General features: G+C 33.9%; 1 protein-coding gene across 3 annotated transcripts in view; it reads left to right on the top strand.

Moving 5' to 3' along the window:
* Positions 1–15,146, top strand: part of LOC114345196 (cardioacceleratory peptide receptor) — a 370,854-nt gene that overhangs the window by 317,306 nt on the left and 38,402 nt on the right. For all 3 annotated transcript variants that reach the window (XM_028296017.2, XM_050646429.1, XM_050646430.1), the window contains 3 exons: positions 3,168–3,261; positions 4,265–4,360; positions 5,496–5,690. In XM_028296017.2, coding sequence (XP_028151818.2) covers positions 3,168–3,261; positions 4,265–4,360; positions 5,496–5,690 — 385 coding nt within the window. The remainder of the gene's footprint in view (positions 1–3,167; positions 3,262–4,264; positions 4,361–5,495; positions 5,691–15,146) is intronic.

The following is a 15,146-nucleotide window of genomic DNA, read 5'->3' as shown; positions in this document are numbered from 1 at the left end:
TGAGTGGAGGCCGAGATTAGACAAAAGAAGTAGAGAAAGACCACCTACTCGTTGGACTGACGATCTCAAGAAAATGTCAAGAAATTGGATGCAAAGTGCTCAAAATAGAGCACAATGGACAATAACGTGGGAGGCCTATGTCCAGCAGTGGACCCAAAGGGCTGGATGATGGCTTGGGAAGCCCTAATCTATGACTTGAAAACTGTTTTCACTTAACCACAATTCAAATTTGAAAAATTTAAACGGATTGCGCAAAAACTTAGTCTTCTTACCAACAAACTTGTTTGTTCCATATTTTTTTGTAGTAACAACCTACGGTAGATTTTAGATGGATCGCATCCTACTAGGGCGGTCTGATAGGTCTTTAGCCTTCAAAAGAAAACCTAAAATTTTGGAAAAGTGACGATTTATTTTTGAAAGTAGTCTCCTTTTAGCTCGATACATTTGACCCAACGATTCTCTACCTTCTTTAGCCCTTCTGAAAAATACCTTTTCTTGAGGTCTGCACAGTAGGCCTCCGAGGCGTTGATGAACTCTTTATTCGACTTACAACTTCTACCCAGCGAGTGACTTTTTCAAGTTAAAAAAAAAGTGGTACAGGCCCAAATCTGGAGAATTCGTTGGATGAAACAGCAGTTTGTAGTCCAATTCGACCAATTTGGCCATAGAGATGGCTGAAGTGTGAGCCAGACCGTTGTCATGGAATCGGGCCAATAATGCGGCATAATAAAGACCTGTGATCGTTTTATCCTTTTCCAGGAAGTAAATATAGATCACACCTTGTGAATATCAGAAAATGGTGGTCATCACCTTTCCGGCCAATTGAACAGTCTTTGTCCTCCTCGGAGCACGTTCGCGGAGTGTGAAACAGAAGAACGCGATAGATTCCCTCAGATAATTAATATAATATTCGAAAATAATACTTCAATCATCTAAGATAGCTATCGTTCACCCTGGCCTAGCTCAGTCTCCCAAGGTGTATGTTCGTCTTGTTCTAATCTTAAATATGAACTATAAAAATTCAGAAAGAAAGCAAACAAATCAATATTTTAACCAATCATGTTTATTGTCCAATAAAGATATAATAAAAATGTGACTTATTAAATGCATTAACAAATATATTCAAATTCTTGCCAAAAACTAACAATTTCTGGAATACACTTATGGATGGCGTTTGGTATCTGGTTCGATGGTAATTTCTTGATGTCGGATGTACTGCTGTAAACTTCTTGTAGACCTGGACAGATGTTCGGCCTCAGATCCCTGCAGCTGAAGATGTTCTTCCTTGCAGTCTAGATGACATGGTCTTCGTTCTTGTCAGCCCTAGTTCCATCACCGGTGAGGATGGCTTGAAGCTCCCGAAGCGAAGGGAGAAAAGGTTGATTTTATTTCCAAAAACTGGAATTATGATTGATACTAGTTAAATAATTCGATTACTAAAAGCATATTAATAGATGAAATGAAATAAATATTCAAAATTAAGATATCAAGACACGTGGAGAGGCGAGGTTAGGTATAGAAACAAAAAAAGGTTATGAATGGTATCTACAGTATGTCACAAACTACTCACCCCAAGAGAATAAGTGCTGATGGATAAATAAATCTAATATACGCTCTGAGCTTCGCTGGTGTCGCTCCTAGCGGTTACTAATTCAACTTTTACCGGTAATTTTTAAATTTATTATTTAATTGTTATCGCTTAATATTTACAACGCAAAAATTAATTAAATTGTAATCGATTTTTTTAAGATTTTTCTAATCATTTTGACGTTCTATTGATAAAATATCAATTTCTTACTTCGGATACTTTGACAATAATCGTGTAGATGGCGCTAAGATTATAATAGATTATTTATAATTAGATATTACGGAACATTAAAAAAACTTAAATTCAGTATTTAAAACGTAAGTATATTTAAGGTAAAAATATATACCACAGCTTTGACCAACTAATATTGTTTATAATTAATGTTTTTAATTTTAATTTTAAATTAATCACTTTGACATTTATGTCAAATTTCCAGTAAACGTTTACAAACTTGTCACTACTGGCGTTCGCGAATTTGTAAATATCCCCTCTACGTACGAGCTCACAGCGTATAGCCTGTAATTGGCTTTTATAATTTAATTAATTTTCCACCACTTTTCTGAATGAAATATGGGGGTTGTCACTGTCATTAAAACGACATGACAACGAAACTTGAACCGAAATTTAAAATAACGAACATGGAACACAAGATCTGATTAGATGATACAATGTAATTAGAGTTACTTATAGAACGGGCGCCAAACAAGTTTTTAACGGAAAAACAAGTTAAAACGAATACAGAAGATAATGATTAATGAAATATTAAAGAAAATAGAATAAAATAATTATTTAAAAATAAAATACCTAACAAAGATGTGACGTTTGTAACGTTACAAGTGACGTTCACTGTATCTGTGACGTTCACTGTATCGACTGTTCCTTGGTCTCTGGTGTATACCAGTGGAAACATGTTTCGTCGACGGTTATGAAACAACGTAGAAACTCATTTGGATTACGCCTAAACAGCATCAGACACTGCTCTGAATTGGTCTCATGGTTGGGTTTTATTGTTCGAATTTAGAAAACAGCTTTTTATGCTTAAAATTTCATGCAGTATATGACGAACGAGATCTTTTGAGATGCCTACTGCCTCAGCTATCTCGCGCACTTTCAGTAGGCGGTCTATCAATAAGAGATCATGGATTTCTTTCACATAATCCTCAATGGAGGCCTCAGTTCGAGGCACCTGGAAGTGATTATCAAAAACCCACGTGCAACCATGTTGAAACTTGTTAAACCAATTTTTGACAGTTTCCATTCGACTAATATTGCTCTTTTTTTATTTTTTTAAAATCTCCAAACATGCCCGCTTACACTCGCGGTCAAGACAAAACTATCTCCGTCCGATTCCGATTTGGCTGATATTTTGTCATAGGCCCTCTAAAAGAATGTACTACACGATGCTGCCTTTCTCTTGCAACAGTGGCGCCATAGGGCGGAGAGGCTAAGTACTTATCGGATCACCCACGTATACTTGATTGTCTTTATGTTTTACCTAATATATTTAATCTGAAAATATCAAAAGATCTGAAAAAGATAGAGAGAGGAAGAAAATGTAATAATATGATTTATTTTTCAGGTGGTGGTCACATATGGATCCACATATGTATTGGTAGCTTTAAGTATAGACAGATACGATGCAATAAGACATCCAATGAAATTTTCTGGAAGCTGTAAGTAGTATTCTATTAATAAACCTATTATCCATCTTGTTCCTATCTTTCCTAATGCTCTCCACGCTTCCTCAGGAATATCATCTGGTCCAACTCCTATTCCTTTCTTTATTTTTTGAAGTGCTTGAACCACTTCCTCATTTGTTATTTTGTTGATCTTGATGTTGCTCTCTGCGGTAACTCAACTGGTATTCTGTCGCATTATTTATGTTCTTCATGTTTCCTTATTGTATAATATTATTACCTCCCTCACTATTGACTTCGGAAATCTAGACGGCGTGGCAGGGCTGGCTTAACAATATTTTGAACCCGGAAAAACAATAATTTAACAACTGAATGGAGAATCTGTAGAGAAGTTGTGAAATAGAAGAAATTTATCACTTTTAAGTTTGCTTCTTTGTAAAATTTGGATCACATCACAAGGAAAAAATTCCTGTAACTGGCTGTATACCATAAATCACAAAAATAAAAACCTTATCTTTTAAAAGGTATATTTAAAATCACTAAAAAAGGGGTTCGTTACACACCAGATTAACTCCCGGCATCACATGACATCAACCATATTGGTTGTAATAATTAAAGGTAGAACCTCACATGGTACCTATAGTTTAGATGACAAGACTCTGCCAAACTCTGCCATGTGAGGTCCAACCTTTAAATATTACAACCAATAATATTGACTGATATCATGTGATGCCAGTATTTAATCTGGGAATATTTTTAACATCCTTAAATTTTTATAATAATGTTAACTTCACAATTCTAACACAATTTAAGGGTTTTTACCCGTATATCTTGGTGACTCAAACATGTAATGTGACCTGTAATAAACACTGATGATAGAATAGTGATTCCGGAAACATTCTGTTGTGATATAACCCCTTTTTTAGGGATTTTAAATATATCTTTTACAAGAAAAGGTTTTTATTTTTTAATTTATAACACGTTTCTAACTTTTAGCCACCAGGTTGAAGTAGACTTAATGGTTAATAATTATTTTTAGGGAGAAGAGCTAAATGCTTAATTATAGCAGCATGGTTGATTAGTGTCCTTTTTGCAATTCCAATACTAATATTATATGAAGAAAAACTTATTCAAGGTAATATTGATTTTATATAATATATTTTTTTTTAATTAAGCGAATAAATATGTGGTTGTTTTTAACTTGAAATTCATTCATTCCTCTTTTCTCCTTGCGAAATAATTTAGTATTTCTTTACACGGTTCCAGTAGACAATGTTTTAATCGATCCCAGTACCTACTCTTCAATATCATTGGTGTTAAATGTTTTGTTTTTTGTTACAGTTCATATTCAGTTTACGTTTACGTTTATTCCGTTTAAGTTTACTCAAACCTTGAATTCATTGTGGAGTGTGAGCTAGCAGTTACTACCGCACAGCAAAAGGAACGTCTGTCTGGCCGAAGATCAGGAACAAAATAGATTTGTTCTATTGTCAGAATGGTGGTTGATTAAAGAATTGTTTCTCTAGTATGATACGAGTGTGTAACTGTCCAAGCTATTTGAAATTTAAACTAAAGACGCTTTTTTACACTTTTTTTTTTCTTATTCGACCACATTGTATCAACAGTCTATTTTTTGATAGCAGTTAGCTTCTGATAAGTGAAATATTGGCTAACTATACGAGGGGAGAGAAAAATAGCAAAAAGTATGTTAATAGTTCAACAATATTTATAAAGTTGCGGGGCTGTAACAACTAATAAAATCAATACATGATTTGCTTTAATTTAATCATGCAGAGGATTTTAAAAACAATCCTCCCTCCTGCTTGAAACTTGCAAAAAGTCTTTCATATAATTTAGATCATAGGTGTAGGTCGCGATCGCGGTCAAGGTTTACATCGATGACGTGCAGAACATACCGAAGATACCTTCCTTTCAGTGGTTTCCATATGACCAAAACTTGTCGCAACCTGATTACAACAAGAAATGAATGCCGTATCTCCGGCGAATAAACCACCAATAAACTTTAATTTACCACGCGATCAGCAGCTCGATCGCGATGTAAAACAAACTTTTTTGTTTTGGCATCGACATCGCTGTAAACCGCGCTGATAGGTCGCGAAGGTGAACGGGTAACACATCCTTGGTATGTGCGATCTCGTAAAAAAATGAAGGTTTGTTGTGACATCGATATAGCGACCAAGATCGCGACCTACACCGCGCACATCCATGTATCTTCGACATGTTCGTACCTTTACTTTCTATTGTTTTAGGTCAAAGTCAATGTTGGCTATCATTCTCAGCACAATGGATGTGGAAACTTTATATGACGTTAGTTTCCGTCAGTTTGTTCTGTATACCTGCCATTATTATCACAACTTGTTATGCGATTATTATCGTAACGATATGGACGAAAAGCGCATCTACCTTTCACCACTTTAAGAGTAGAGCTAATGGAGAACGAAGAGGTATTACATTTTATTTATAGTTTAGGTTAATCACCTTTATAGGTGATTCGTGATTCTTTACGTTTGGTATGCACTGTAGTGTAGATATTTAAGTACTACATTTTATGGAAAAAAACGACAAATTTAATCAAAAGTACTTTATATTTAGTCCAGAGAAATAAGATTTTTCTCGTGATACATCCCCCTCCAGGCCGAGACCAAATTTTTTGAGTAGTATGGACATCTATATTATTAACATATATGTTTCCTGCAGCCGATTTTGATGATACAGGGTGTTTCATTGGGAAAGTAACATACGTTAACTGTAGAAAGAGGACACTTAGGCGGTTTCAAAAATACCATGCTTAATGGGTCTTACTCCAATAATAACAGAGATACTGGGTGTTTTATCTATTTTGCCATTTTCTTATTTGGTTCATAACTTTTTAACCACACCGTATATTTATTTTATATTTGGCACGCAAATATCCTTTAAGGTGTACAATAAATTAATTTATTTACAAATGTAAAAAATCCAGGCCCGGATTAAAAAATATTGGAAAAATGTTCCGACCCAAAAACAACACACTGTACATTAAATTTTTTTAAAATGGATTTTTTAGTTAAAAAGAGGATGAAAAGCTAAATATAGTGGTATACTTTGAATTTTCGGCAAAATGATTTTTCTGGTCAAATTTTGAATTTGAATTCTGAAATTATGTGAATTGCGAGAGCTCTAAGTAGAAAAAAAAATGAAATACAACTTACAACTTGTTGACCGCACTGTATATATTATCTAAAAAATGAAATACAACTTACAACTTGTTGATCGCACTGTGTCCAATCAATTATTTTATTTACAATTATAAAAAATCCAGGTCAGTATTAAAAAATATTGTAAAAATTTTCCGACCCCAAAAAACACCCTGTATATTAAATTTTTTTTAAATGGATTTTTTTGTTGAAAAAAGGATGAAAAACTAAATTTAGTGGTATACGTTGAATTTTTGGCAAAATGATTTTTCTGGTCAAATTTTGAATTTGAATTCTGAAATTATGTATGTGAATTGCGAGAGCTCTAAGTAGAAAAAAAATTAAATACAACTTACAACTTGTTAACCGCACTGAATATTTATTTTATATTTAACACGCGAATATTCTTTTAGGTGTCCAATCAATTATTTTTTTTACAATTATAAAAAATCCAGGTCTGGCTTAAAAAATATTGTAAAAATGTTCCGACCCAAAAAAACACCCTGTATATTACATTTTGACACATAACAATTAAATTTTTTAAAATGGATTTTGCATTTGAAATGATGATGAAAAACTAAATTTTGAATTTTCGGCAAAATTATTTTTCTGATAAAATTTTAAATTTGAATTCTGAAATTATGTCAATTGCGAGAGCTCTGAGTAGAAAAAATTAAAATGCGACTTAATTTTAATTAATACTTATTTAATCTAAATTGGTAAAATGTTAAAACATTTCAGTGTTTTTTTATTATCTGTGACAAATAGTTTATGGCGAATATTCATCTTTAAATATTGAATAAATAATAAAGAGTCAATAAAGAATACATCACTTTAATTAACAAAGTATCTAAAAATTATAACAAAACACAGGGCTGCTTTATCCATTAGGCAATATAGGCAGCTGCCTAGGGCGGCAAATTGTGAGAGGGCGGCACAGGGGCTTGAAATTTTGATTGGGGGGGGGGGGGCAAGCATTATAATATACAATACATTATATATTATATGATGTAATAATGAAAACTGAAAGTATTTTTTGTAAATTTCAGTCATTTTCAGTTTCAGGGGAGGGGGCAACTGCCTCCCCTAACCCTATCAAATGACGCCCCTGGGGCGGCAAAAATACTGTACAAAAAAATATTTGTATTTAAAAATTAAAATCGAATAACAAATATGTATATTCATCATTCATCCATCAATTAAATAGAAGTGGGCGTTCGTTTCTAAATAAAAGAAATTGCATTCATATCAAAAATAAAACAAACATAGCATTCTGTTATCTTAAACCTAACACTATTCATAAAAAAAACGGAAGTCATAAATTTAGTGATTATTGGGCCGCCAGAAGCTCCGCAAACACGGAAGGTGAATTGACTGAAAACATCAATATTGCACATATTGCAGAAACTAAAGATTACCAGTAGGAAATCGAGTTAGAGTTGGGATTTTCAAACTGTATTATTACAAGGAGATAACATTCGTGTCGTCGCACTGATATAATACTCCAGTCAGGGAAATAAGCAAGAAATAGACCATGTTCGGGACAATCAGGCCCGTTTTTAGGGTCTTTGGCGCTATGGGCACCATTTTGACAAGCGCCCCCCCCCCCCTCCCAACCACCAAATATACGCCAACACAACCCGGCCACTAGCGCCATATTTCGAAATAGATTTCCGCTTTTTCTTGTACTTTTTTTCTTATTTGCCAGTTTTGGTTCGGGGGGGATCTAACCCCTATTCTCTTTACAAATAGAGAATATTCCATTATCCACCACCTATGGACCCGCCGTGTCCCGGACTGGCAACCGGCAACCGTAAAACAAAACAAAACCGTTATTGACGCTTAAACAATAACAGATTAGCATAATAATCAATAGGTTTTGTTACTACGGTATCACGGACCACCCTCCCACCCTTATTATTATAATTGTAATTATTATTCTACTATATACACTGTACTCTGCCTTTATAACATTACATCTTGATATACTAGTTCAATATTAATAATAACATCACACTTTCATGTTATATTATCTTTGTTGTAAGTTCATCAGTTCATCGGTTTCTATTTACATTGGTTTCTTCCGCATTTTCAAGTTTGAAAATGTGGAAATCAGTTTATCACAGTCAAGTTTCAAGGTTATGTCACTTTGAGTGCACAGTAACATCAAGCTGTTTAGCTTTTCATCTGCAATTGTACTTCTATTTTCTGACTTGATTTTCTTCAAGGCCGAAAAACTCCTCTCTGCCGAACAGTTTGTAACTGGCAGAGTCAAATACACCCTAATGGCTACTTCCAAATTCGGAAATGTGCTTGTTAAACTATTTTCTTTGATGTATGAGTAGCAGTCTCTTATTCTCTTCAGTTTCTCAGCCTTCATGTACATTTGAAAGTGATGACACTCTTGTACGAAGTCATTTTCGCAAATGTCATTGGAGTAGTACTGAGCAACCTTTTTAGCTTGTTCCACTAGATCTTCATACTTCTTCTCGTGAAGTTGACTGAATATTTCAAATCTTTTACTTAGATTTTCGTAACTATTTTTCCGGCTACTGAGCTGCACTACTAGATGGTCGAAAATGGGTTTGAAAACTCCAGTTCTATATCTTGTTCTAGGATCCATTTTCTCAAACTGTTCATCCCTTTGTTCATCAAAAAACATGGTACGTTTTCTTGCTCTGTCATAAGAAGGGGTACTTAAATTAGCCATTTTCAAAGCTTCAGCTTCAAAGTCATCAAATTTTTCACTTTTCTCGTTTAAGAACAACGATAAAGACTCAAGCTCTTTTGTAGCACCAAGTAGGTCTAATTCTTCTGTTTGCAACGTTTTGCTAACTTTGTCCACTCTTTGCAAGATATCATTCCAAATTACAATTAAAAGAACTGTTTGGAAATTCTCCAAGGTTTTAACAAACCCTTCTGCTGTCAGCCGTGTGTCTGGTGTTTGTGTTTTATCCTTAATCAAATCTTCAAGGGCAGCTTTGATTTCTTTATGGCTGGTAACCAAAGCAAGTAGTGCGTCGGACCTGGCTGACCACCTAGTGTCACTCATGGATTTTAACATCAGAGTTTTCTTTTCTTTTTGTGGTTTTCCATCATTGCTCTTCCCTATTAATGCTTTTAGGACATTCCATCTATGCGTAGATGCTGAAAAAAAATTGAAGAGGTTTTGAACAAAGTTGAAAAAGATTACAACCTCCACACAAGCCTTTTCGGCCGCATAGCTGCCTACAAGATTAAGGGAATGTGCGACGCACGGAACATAATCTGCAAGGTGGTTTATTCGTTTAATCCTTGACTGTAATCCACTGTAAGGGCCCGACATGTTTGATGCATTGTCATAACTTTGGCCACGACAATTTCGAATGTCCAGTTTCAGATCTTGAAGAGACAAAAGGATTGCCTCTTCAAGACCTTCAGACTTGTGCGATATACGTGGCAAGAGTTTTACAAGCCGCTCTGTGGCACAAGCATCTTTTAGGGACACATACCGTAAAACTACCGCCAGCTGGTCACTATGTGACGCATCAGGTGTCGAATCAACAACCAGGGCAAAATATCGTGCTTGATTAATCTCATCAATTATTGTACGAAGCACCTCGTTGCTCATGACGGTAATAAATTCATTGCATACGTCTGATGACAAGTATGATACATTTCCTTTACCCTTATTGCCGTATTTAGTGAAATGTTGTGCTAAGAATGGATCAAACTCACTAATTAGCTCAAGGCATCCTAAATAAAGGCCATTGGAAGTTGAACCTAATTCTTGATTGTCACCTCGAAACGGAAGTCCTCTAGATGCCAAAAATTTTACAACTGTCACTATTCTAGTTAGAACGTCTCTCCAATACTTCACCTCTTGTTGATGCTGTGAAGAGACCAAGGACTCTACGGAAAGAGACTTTTTTCTTGAAATTAATTTAAGGACATTAATCCTGTGGTCATTTGATTGTTCGTGTGACTTGGCTAAAGTTAATGAATGTTTCCAGTCACAGAAACCTTCACAAAAAGAAGTTCTTTTATTTTCTGGTTGAAAGAGAAGACATGGAATGCAAAATACACAACCAGTGGATTTTGAATACAAAAGCCAATCTCTTCTAAAACGTTCTCCGTTCGGGATTTCGCCTGAAAACAAATTTACTGAAAGCTTACGGTTTTTTTTAACATCATTTTTATAGTACCGTTCTGACTTTGAAAAATCTGCTTGCAAATCTTGCTTGACATTTGAATTGATTATTTGAAGAACTTGTTCATCGTTTTTTGTGTCCCAAGTGGCCGGATCATCTAGTGTAAAATCAAAACTATTTCTAGAATATGGGTTTAGTGGTTCTACGGTAACCTGCTTAGGCCTACTAGGCGAATGATGTGTACGAGATGTGGTGGATGGTAAGGATAGTTCAGAAGTTGAACAAAAATTCTGATCATTTGAAGCTGGATTTATGTTATCTGAACATGATGAGGCAGAAGCTTCATTTTGAGGCAAGCTTTTTTGAGTGTCAACATTTTTGTCATTAGAATTATGTTGACTCGTATGAACATCAGATACAACGTTAAAGAAATTACTTATTCTAGGAACCTTTTTTAGGAAGATCGCCTCTTGCGCTATTCTCTGATTTGCACGTTTACGGAATTCAGCGCCACTAGGTTTCTTTTTCTCACTCATAGTAGCCTACTACACTCACTAGTCACCAATCACATCAAAAAAGAAGCAGCGAAGCGCTCGACTGAAAGAACTGATGCACGATGCACGTAAACAAACAGCGCAACCGTGGAAAGACCACGCCACAATAGACTGTCCAGTGTCTAATACCTGACTGTGGAGTCAAGAGACAAAAGGGATGTTGTGGTGAGGATGGTGGGGGGAGGCGGGCGGGCTAAAAATAGACACATGTAGAGCGGCGCGCTTCCGCTTTGTTCCGTCGTCTAGGACCGGCGCGGGCGCGGCGTTGAGGTCGGGTTGTGGTGGTGTATTTTACGCTGATACCCTCCCAATGATTAAATCGCTATTCGTAGTTTTTGTTTACAATTTGCCGCGATCTCCAGAAAATATTTGTTTATTTTAAACTATTATTAAAATTTTTATTTTTTTTATTATTTTTTTTCTTGCGCCCTCTTGGCGCCCCCAGGCTCGTGCGCCCCTGGGCACGTGCCCAGCGTGCCCATTTATAGAATCGGGCCTGGGGACAATGAAATTAATATCAAGGTAGCTGACTACTTTTTTAGTTATTGTGGACTTGACCTATAGGATGAAAACATTGAAAACCTTCATGTTTCCTGTCTAGAGATCGTGTTTTTTAATTATGTATTAACAATTTGGTGCAATCAATGCGATTTTTTCCATTTTTTGCACTCAATTAAAAAGCTAAATAGTTGACATAAAATTACAAAAATTTATTTTTTTTGAACATTGAAAAACCTTCACAATGACGATTTTTGAAAGTCAAAAAGTTAATTTGTTGCTTCGTAAACTGCAAAATAACTGAAAATCGTTATTTATTAATAACTTTTCCTAAAACTAACTTAGAACTGTAGTGTTTCGCTTTACTCAAAGTTGGGTATTGGGGTACATAACAAACTCCCAAAATTTGAGACCGATCCATTAATTAGTTTAAAAGTTAGGTATTCTATTTGTTTATCCCAGAGACCTTTGTTTTGCAAGAACAAATGACAGAAAATAATGAAGATAGGACAATTCTGCGTATGCCAAATGAAAGTAGAAAAGTGATCCTATCAAAATGTATTAAGAAAAGATAAAAAATTATCTAATATAGTAAAAAATACTAGTTTATAAACATTTACAAAACATCTTCTTACATAGGTATTCGGAAAGATGATATTTTACTCGAATTTTTAAAAATGTAGTTCAAGTGATGATTAGTCATAGTAAGTGAAGGGGGAGCTTCTGCGTTGATTGCACTAAATTGTTAATAACTAAAAAACGAACGCGAACTCTAGGCAGGAAACATGTAGGTTTTCATCCTATAGGTCAGCAATTAAAACAGTTGTCAGCTACCTGGCGGGAGCCGAAAAATGCACGAGTTCAAAAACTAAAAAAGCAACTAAACTACTACCATTTTCTATATCTTGGGATCTACTCAATGAATTTTGATATTTCTTCTTTTAATTTGTATGTACTTTTGTGTAAATTACAAATATGCAATTTGCCTAGACATTTATTAATTAATAAACAGTCTAATTGTTTAAACAATTTTTGAAAAAATAATATTTTCTCAAAAATCCATTTTTTGTAATGATACTATCATTATTATTCATAGAAAAAGTTAAGGTATATTTTAATGAATAAATTATGTTCAATAAATTATTATTTAATAAAAATAATTTATTTATTAAAATATAGGTACTTTAACTTTTTCTATGATCATTAATAGTATGATAGAATTGATTAAAAAAATGACATAACCCAGACATCCAAAGTGAAAGTTATCCTCCAACACCAAATTGTTCTATATCGTCCATATAATGTTCAGAAAAAAGTCACACCTTTTTGAGCGTCGGATTTGGGGGGGGGAGAGGGGGAGAAGTCGGAAATTCGTAGTTTTTTACGTTTTTCGTCAATATTTCTAAAACTATGAGGTTTAGCATGAACAACCTTTTATACAAAAATGTTCTACAATAAATTTGAAATAAAAAATGCCCCTATACATAATCCTTCTAAAATGAACGATTCCAAAGTTACGGAGGTAGTATAGTATAATTGGTCCAAAAAAAGGCCTAACCTAGACATCCAAAGTAAAAGTTTTCCTCCAACACCAAATTGTTCTATATGGTCCAGATATTATTCAGTAAAAAGTTACACCATTTTGAGCGTCCGGTGGGGGGGGAGATGGAGGAGAAGTCGGTAAATTAGTTATTTCTTTACGTTTTTCGTCAATATTTCTTAAACTATGTTTAAGCGTAAACAATGTTATATACAAAAACGTTCTACATAAAATTTAAAACAAAAATGGTCCTATCCTTAATTGTTATAAAATCAACGGTTCCAGAGTTACGGAGGGTGAAATGTGGAGGTTTTCGATACTTTTTATATTTCTTGGGCAATTGAAGATGATTTTGGGTGGTGAGGTTGACGTTTCTTCAAGGGCTTATCACTAACATACCATCGGCCACTGAAATAGCAAATCCTGTTAAAGAAAATTTCTTTCAATCAGTAAAAATATTATAAATTGCTTAAAAAATATAAAAAGTATCGAAAACCTCCACTTTTCACCCTCCGTAACTGTGGAATCGTTGATTTTATAACAATTATGTATAGTACCTGTTTTGTTTTAAATTTAATGTAGAACATTTTTGTATAGAACATTAAAGCATATTTTTAGAAATATTGACGAAAAACATAAAAAACTACTAATTTACCGATTTCACTTGTGTAAAATATTATTTTTTATAAATTCTATGTTCCTCATTTTAATACATTTCCAAACAATACATTTCTTATTTAAGGGACCGTTCAAGTATTACGTAACGCAGGTTAGGGGTGGTCAAAAATCTTCAAAAATTTCGTTACGTAGGGGGGGAGGGAGGTGGGTCAAAAATCTTCAAAAATCTTCCAAAATCGCGTTACATAATGCTTGAACGCTCCCTAAATAAAAAATTCTGCTTGCATTTTTTTTTTCGCAAAAATGGTACATGTTTGAAGGGCGGCTACTAGAGAATTGCCTAGGGCGGCAATTGACCTAAACGCGGCCCTGACAAAACAGAGAAAATGTGCAGCATAACTAAAGTACTTATTCAAAATTACCACCATCAAAAATTATTGTTATGTGTCAAAATGTTAATATTTTACCAATTTAGGTTAAATTGGTATTAATTAAAATTAAATCATATTTTAATTTTTTTTTACTTTGAGCTTCGCAATTCACATAATTTCAGAATTCAAATTCAAAATTTTACCAAAAAAATTATTTTGCCGAAAATTCAAAGTATACCATTAAATTTAGTTTTTCAGCCTCTTTTCAAATTCAAAATCCATTTTAAAAAAAATTTAATATACAGGGTGTTTTTTTGGTCGCAACATTTATAGGTACAATGTTTTTTAATCCGGACCTGGATTTTTTTATTTGTAAATAAATTAATTGATTGGACACCTAAAAGAATATTCGCGTGTTAAATATAAAATGAATATACAGTGTGGTTGACAAGTTGTAAGCTGTATTTCAATTTTTTTTACTTAGAGCTCTCAAAATTCACATAATTTCAGAATTTAAATTCAAAATTTGACCAGAAAAATCATTTTGCCAAAAATTCAAAGTATACCATTAAATTTAGTTTTTCATCCTCTTTTCAACTGAAAAATCCATTTTAAAAAAATTTAATGTACGTTGTACAAAGAACGTTGTTTTTGGGTTGGAACATTTTTTCAATTTTTTTTAATCCGGACCTAGATTTTTTACAATTGTAAATAATATAATTTATTGTACACCTTAAATGATATTTGCGTGCCAAATATAAAATAAATATACAGTGTGGTTAAAAAGTTATGAACCAATTAAGAAAATGGCAAAATAGATAAAACACCCAGTATCTCTGTTATTAATGGAGTAAGACCCATTAAGTATGGTATTTTTGAGACCGCCTAAGTGTCCTCTTTCTGCAGTTAACGTATGTTACTTTACCAATGAAACACCCTGTATACATAGTTATAAACAAATGAAGATCAAAAAACGGTAAATTTTCGCATTTTTCGTCTATTACCAAAAAGTT

This window comes from Diabrotica virgifera, chromosome 3, assembly GCF_917563875.1.
Source record: "Diabrotica virgifera virgifera chromosome 3, PGI_DIABVI_V3a".
In the NCBI taxonomy this organism is placed as follows: domain Eukaryota; kingdom Metazoa; phylum Arthropoda; class Insecta; order Coleoptera; family Chrysomelidae; genus Diabrotica; species Diabrotica virgifera.
Note: the sequence above shows the minus strand (reverse complement) of the source record. Positions and strands in the feature narration are given on the sequence as shown.